The sequence below is a fragment of the Magallana gigas genome, chromosome 3 (assembly GCF_963853765.1).
Source record: "Magallana gigas chromosome 3, xbMagGiga1.1, whole genome shotgun sequence".
Lineage (NCBI taxonomy): Eukaryota > Metazoa > Mollusca > Bivalvia > Ostreida > Ostreidae > Magallana > Magallana gigas.
In genome coordinates, this window is record NC_088855.1 from 7,652,501 (window position 1) to 7,660,000 (window position 7,500).

At 35.3% G+C, this 7,500-nt stretch overlaps 1 protein-coding gene across 6 annotated transcripts in view; it reads left to right on the plus strand.

Moving 5' to 3' along the window:
- The window catches only part of LOC105328460 (zinc finger transcription factor lin-29), a 136,655-nt gene that overhangs the window by 122,682 nt on the left and 6,473 nt on the right, over nt 1-7,500 (plus strand). For all 6 annotated transcript variants that reach the window (XM_066078314.1, XM_066078316.1, XM_066078318.1 and 3 more), the window contains one exon: nt 1,510-1,724. In XM_066078314.1, coding sequence (XP_065934386.1) covers nt 1,510-1,724 — 215 coding nt within the window. The remainder of the gene's footprint in view (nt 1-1,509; nt 1,725-7,500) is intronic.

The window sequence follows — 7,500 nt, forward strand, 5'->3', positions numbered from 1 at the left end:
CTCAGTTTTTTTCTTTTCTCATGAATTAAATATCTATTTTTTATGACACCTTTTCAAGTTGGAATATACAATCATGTACAATTGGCAACCCTGTTTGGTCTCAGGTGAATTATTTTTCCTTTTTTTTTCTTTGTAAGTAGGTGTGAGGTAAGAGCCGTTTTTATCAAAAGTTTGAAGATATCCATTACAATATATTTTAGAACCTGCGTGTACGATATGATGAAGGATTTCCCATTACGTTCTCCTTCTTTGCACAGACTGTAACAGACAACATGTAACATACCTAAATCAGTGTTCCATAAATTACATTGATTGTTCATTGCAATAAAGAAAAGAAAGTTGGGAAAGAGACAGAATCAGAAATGATTATGGAGCATTTAAACTATAGTTTGCATCCCCCCCCCCAACCAAATAAAAAAAATTGTATTAAAATTACTTCTAGAATGTAAGAAAAAGATTTGGGAGGGGGGGTTATATGGAGCTTAACTTAAGTTTTTCATTTTAATTGCATAAGTTGTAACTAGAATATCTTTACTACTTCTTTTGGAAAAATTAAATAGGAATTTTTGGATGAATTTAAATCCTACAGAGAAAATAATTGCACTTTTAATATTCCATCCAGTGGGACTGTTTCATTGTAAATGCGATCAGAAATTGCTATTTTGATCATTTTCACAGTACTCGGAGGATATTTTCACATTCTATAAGTACAGTTGCAAGAACTGATGAGAAATATTGAAGCTACACCATTGCTGGCAGTGTTGGTGTAAGATGTTCACATTAAAATGTTCATTAAGATTTGATGACAACATGTGTCTAATTACTCCTGTGACTTCAAAGGAAGTTTCAATTTGAAAAGATTGATACAAAAGCTTGCCGAAGTATATAGAGCTGTTTGATTTATTTTTTTATGACTTCCATGCATTCATTTACAGCTGTGGAGTGACTCTAGCAGAGATTCAAGGAGGAATTAAAATCTTCTAATTGCAGTTCTTTGAATTAAAAGAGAATGAAAATCAATACGTATTCTGGAATTTTACGTGATTTTACTATTCTTCCGCACTAGCTGGAAACACATTTGTCCAACAACGAGGGCATTTTTATCCATGACCCACCTTTTTGTGAATCAGAAACCCCCCTTTCTTTCCCTCCCTCCCTCTCCTAATTTTTTCTTTCAATTTATTAATTAATCTAGCACACATGAGATCAGTGTTGTACATCTTATATTTCATAGGTGCAGATTTCATTTTTTTTTTTTCAAATTCTGAAATCCTTTGGCATTTGTTCCCCATTAAAAGCAATTACTTGATAAATCACATGATAGAAAACAGCAATAAAGAAATTATCATGTTTATATATATAAGATTCACCTTGCAGTACTTAACTTTAATGAATGCTATTTGTAGCCATGCAGTCAACTTGCGTGTGGCATATATATCAGTAAATGAAAAACGTAAATGCTTAATTCTTAAATTCAGGTCTCTTACTAAGTATGTTTTCCATTTACAGGAAGTTTGAACCCCGAGCACTCTGTGAACAGTCACAATGACCATGCCGCCAACCTGCGACACATAAATACGGGAAGTTCCGGCAGTTACCGCAGCAGCACTGGCAGTGTTAGTGGGCCGTCGACTCCAACGAACAACACTCCCCTAGTGATTCCCCAGCCGGTCAAACCCACCAACAAATCGGGAAAGTCCTACCACTGTAAAACGTGTGATCAGGTAAAGAAAGCAAGAGACCAGAAAGGGGGAGGGTCACAAGGGACATAATCCAGGGGAACAAAAATCTAAACAAGCAGGGGAATCAGGAAATGTAAAAAAAAAAATTATTGGGAAAGTTAGAGCCTTATATTTGAAATCTTTGACGCTGCATTAGAGGTTCATGCTCAGTCTAGTCTGGTGTTATCTTTTTCTTTCTTTTTTTTGAAATCATCACTACAATAATGGCATTCAGGGGAGATTTCTGTTGCCTAGTTGGTTCCGGAAGTTGCAAGTTGAAGTTTCTGTATTAGGCTGAGGAAATTTAATTTGTTCAAACTGCACCCAAGTAGCAGCGAGTGAAGATACATGTTACGTAACAGAGTGGTTATTGGATGTCATCTTGGGAGGAAGTTTTTCATCTGACAGTGCAGTGGGAAAAGTTTCTTTGATTTAAATAATTCCAATACTTTTATGGAACAAGTCTCAGAGAGGCTTGTGTTACTTGAAAGGTTAATACTTTACTGCTTGAAAAATCTACTCCAAACGGGTGTAAAATACCTGCATGACAGGGACTCAGAGCTCTAAATTTAGTTTTTAATCTGACAATTAGGAACAATAATTTTTTCTCTCCGTTTTTCTAGTCTCTCTTGATTTCCCAGGTCACTATTATACATTGTCTGATAGTTTTAATTGCACAATTTTTTTTTAATTTGTCTCTTAATCAGAAAGATAAAGTCACCAATAAAATCACACTACTTTACACTGAAGCTAAGATAATGAATAAATGTCAATTATTGTAAATTGGCTGTGCAGAGAAAAATTTTAGATTTAAGATATTGATTAGATATAACTATAGTCATTTTTCCACCACTATGGCTAGGCTAGTACCCAACGGTCCATTCAAACCATGATGGTCAAGCACAGATCTAATAAATTCTTAAAGATTAGTAAGCATTTCACACCAATCATAACTTACCTTTTTATATTACTAGAATTTTTTCTAGACTTATACCAGAAAAAAACCTTTTTATAAAGTCCCTGTTTAAATTTTTCAGCAATTGGCTTTTTAATTATTTCAAAAATAGTAAAAGAAAACCGTTATAAATTTTTGAAATAACATTCAATTTATCATTGAGACTATACATGCTTAAAATTCATAGAAAGGTGAAAAAAAAAATTGTAAAAATCTCTAAACTTGAACCTAACAAGACGAAGCTCTAACATTTATCTTTTTATATGATTATCATATTTGTATTAAACAGGTATATTTTAATTAAAGTGATTTTGTGTGATAACAATGATATGTTTAGCCAGCTGTTAGTGACAATGATTGATGAGGCCTTCAATACATTATAGCCTTCAGAACCTTTGTAAAACTTCTCTCTGCAGGAAAAGTTAATTTTTTGGCTTTCACCGTCTGATTAGTATTGAAACATCATAAAAATATTTTTCAAAGCAATTTTATATTCTTCCATCGATTAGTTTCAAAGAGAGCAAAGAAAAAACCTTTCAATTAATTGCCAGTCAAAACAATCATGATAATCATTTAATTGATACAAGTAGAATAACAAATGAACCAGGGAATGGACTCACTTGAGGGATCGTCTCAACCTGAGTCATGCAAGGGTCATGCATATATACTGCATACAAGGTTCTTTTTGCCCCATGTTTTTTTTTTCATTCTTCTACACTTGCAAACAGTTTTACCCCATCTTGAATTCACCCACACCCAGATACATACTCTTACAAACAAATACATTTATTTAAAAATTGTTTTAATTACACTTACTCTTATATTTGCCAGCTAACAACAAGGTCAAGAGTCAGAAATAAAACGGGGTAAATATTTCCCTTTTTATATACAGTGTATTTTATAATGAAATCTAAAAGAAAAATAACTTCTTTGCCAAGTAGCCTTATAATATTTTTAATTCATTTTTTTCAGTTTTATATATGAATTTTTGTTGATTAGTGGTTATTATACAGTAAAACTCGTTTAATACGAACACGAATATAGCGAATTCTCAGATATAGCAAATTTTTTTTGAATCCCCGGCAAAATTTTATGGTTATAACGAATTTGAATATAACGAATTTCAGGATATAGCGAACTGATTTCGAGGTTCCATAAAGGGGAGTAATAACAAAATTTAACACTTTTATAACAAATTTCTTTAAAATTAAAAAGTTTGCACTACTATATAACATCATAGTTTGAATTTAAAAAAATTCGATTCACAATCCGATTATTAAAGGTATCAAATTAATGTATTTTTATTTTAAGCCTTAATTAGCAAAAATTATAGTCTGGTGAAAGAAAACATGTATATAGTGAATTCGCTATAGTTATTACTATGAATTCTTTCTATGGATATAACGAATTACGGATATGATGAAGTTAATCTATTGGTCCTTAGGACTTCACTATAACCGAGTTTTTATGTATTGCCTAACAAACCAGTGCAAACGTCCTTTTGTTTTTTGTTTCAATGACTTATTTTTACTGGTGTAGCATAGGGTACCAGCTTCTTCTGACCTTTAATTGATTATTGTAACATCAGGCACCTGGCCCTACTAACCAAGACTACAGTAATACAGGGCTCCTGCTCCTGTTGACCAATCAAATACTATTGTAACATAGGGCACTTGCTCCTGTTGACCAATCATAGATTATTATAACATAGGGCACTTGCTCCTGTTGACCAATCATAGATTATTATAACATAGGGCACTTGCTCCTGTTGACCAATCATATACTATTGTAACATAGGGCACATGCTCCTGTTGACCAATCATAGATTATTATAACATAGGACACTTGCTCCTGTTGACCAATCATAGATTATTATAACATAGGGCACTTGCTCCTGTTGACCAATCATAGACTATTGTAACATAGGGCACTTGCTCCTGTTGACCAATCATAGACTATTGTAACATAGGGCACTTGCTCCTGTTGACCAATCATAGATTATTATAACATAGGGCACTTGCTCCTGTTGACCAATCATAGACCAATGTAACATAGGGCACATGCTCCTGTTGACCAATCATAGATTATTATAACATAGGGCACTTGCTCCTGTTGACCAATCATATACTATTGTAACATAGGGCACTTGCTCCTGTTGACCAATCATAGATTATTATAACATAGGGCACTTGCTCCTGTTGACCAATCATAGACTATTGTAACATAGGGCACTTGCTCCTGTTGACCAATCATAGATTATTATAACATAGGGCACTTGCTCCTGTTGACCAATCATAGACTATTGTAACATAGGGCACTTGCTCCTGTTGACCAATCATAGATTATTATAACATAGGGCACTTGCTCCTGTTGACCAATCATATACTATTGTAACATAGGGCACATGCTCCTGTTGACCAATCATAGATTATTATAACATAGGACACTTGCTCCTGTTGACCAATCATAGATTATTATAACATAGGGCACTTGCTCCTGTTGACCAATCATAGACTATTGTAACATAGGGCACTTGCTCCTGTTGACCAATCATAGACTATTGTAACATAGGGCACTTGCTCCTGTTGACCAATCATAGATTATTATAACATAGGGCACTTGCTCCTGTTGACCAATCATAGACTATTGTAACATAGGGCACTTGCTCCTGTTGACCAATCATAGATTATTATAACATAGGGCACTTGCTCCTGTTGACCAATCATATACTATTGTAACATAGGGCACATGCTCCTGTTGACCAATCATAGATTATTATAACATAGGACACTTGCTCCTGTTGACCAATCATAGATTATTATAACATAGGGCACTTGCTCCTGTTGACCAATCATAGACTATTGTAACATAGGGCACATGCTCCTGTTGACCAATCATATACTATTGTAACATAGGGCACATGCTCCTGTTGACCAATCATAGATTATTATAACATAGGACACTTGCTCCAGTTGACCAATCTTAGACTATTGTAACATTAGGCACTTGCTCCTGTTGACTTTTCATTGACTATTGTAACGTAGGGAACTTGCCCCTGTTGACCAATCATAGATTATTATAACATAGGGCACTTGCTCCTGTTGACCAATCATAGACTATTGTAACATAGGGCACTTGCTCTAGTTGACCAATCATAGACTATTGTAACATAGGGCACATGCTCCTGTTGACCAATCATAGACTATTGTAACATAGGGCACATGCTCCTGTTGACCAATCATAGATTATTATAACATAGGACACTTGCTCCAGTTGACCAATCTTAGACTATTGTAACATTAGGCACTTGCTCCTGTTGACTTTTCATTGACTATTGTAACGTAGGGAACTTGCCCCAGCTGACCAACCGTAGACTATTGTAACATAGGGCACTTGCTCCAATTGACCAATCATAGACTTTTGAAACATAAAGCACTTGCTCCTGTTGACCTTTCTTAGATTATTACATGCACTTTCATAACTTTTTGGCCCCAGAAACATCTAGCCAGACAGGTGAGACCTGTATATTCTCCATCTATCAGCATCAGTAACTATCTTTGTTGATTGTGGTGCTCTGTACTTATTTCTCCTTTGAGCCATATTGCTGATGGCTTTTTTATCAGTTACAGATGAATTTTCCTAACATCAGAAAAAGGCAACTGCCAGCCTTATTTTTACTTTGTCTTTTTTAATGTAGAACTTGGAGCAATGAGTCCTGCATGAGGTCCTATGAGGCATGCTGGTTCTAAATGCATGTCAGAGATTATCTAGATTATGACCTTTTTTAAGTCTGGGTCGTATTGTCTATTGAATGTCATCATCAGTCCCCGGGGAGTCTGGGGGCATTTGATACATCTAAAACCTCCCCAGGGCACGGGGATCAATCAAATGATCCACTGGTGTTAATTTGGCATTGCACAGAAAATGTTGTAATGATGTTCTTGGTATCTATTACAACATGGCTGGTCCAATCCATTATTTAAAAAAATGCATTAATTTTTATAATCACAGCAGTGGATTGTTTTAATCATAGACTTGAATCCTAATCTCAGGGGAACAAGTGATTACTGTGACATTATTTTTCTCAAAATCACATGATTTCATACAGATAGAGGGCACTGTTGGCCTTTGGCAATGGTTGTTGCTTGGACCATCAGGGATAAGCAAAAGACCGCACTTGATTCAGCAGAATTATCTCGGACCATCAATATCCACAACTGTTGGGCTATTGTGACGTCACAAAAGAATCACAGTCATTCTCTTGTTAAAGTTGTGCATGTTACAGAAGTAAAATGCACCTGGTAAATCTGTAGAGGTGGAATTGTAACCCCTATGCTCTGCATGTTGGCATTCCATCGTTCTTGAAAGCAGCCAAATGTTTATATATAACCTCCTAATGCAGTGTCAATGATAACCTCTCATAAGTAGCACTTGGGTGGCAAAAACGGGCCCAGATAAGATTATCAGTGTCGATAATGCTTGGGTTATATAACCAGCCAGTATCATATTGTGCAGTACATTTACGTAATGGTTTCCACTTGAATTCATTACTCAGCTCGCTGTGAGCTGGTTCCCCCTTGCCAAGAACAGGCGGGGCCTGCCAAGCTTTGGTTTCATTACCTACTGTTGCAGTAATGAGCTGTGATTGACAGCCTCCAAATGGCGCTGATTGGCAGCACATTGTTTTGAGGATCGGATCCTTTATTTCTTAAAAAATTATTTATTTGTACAAATTAAATTATGAGATATATGTATTCTTTTCAGGATTCATGGCCCGCTTTATTTAAAGTTATTACATGATATGCTTTCAGAATTCATGAATCT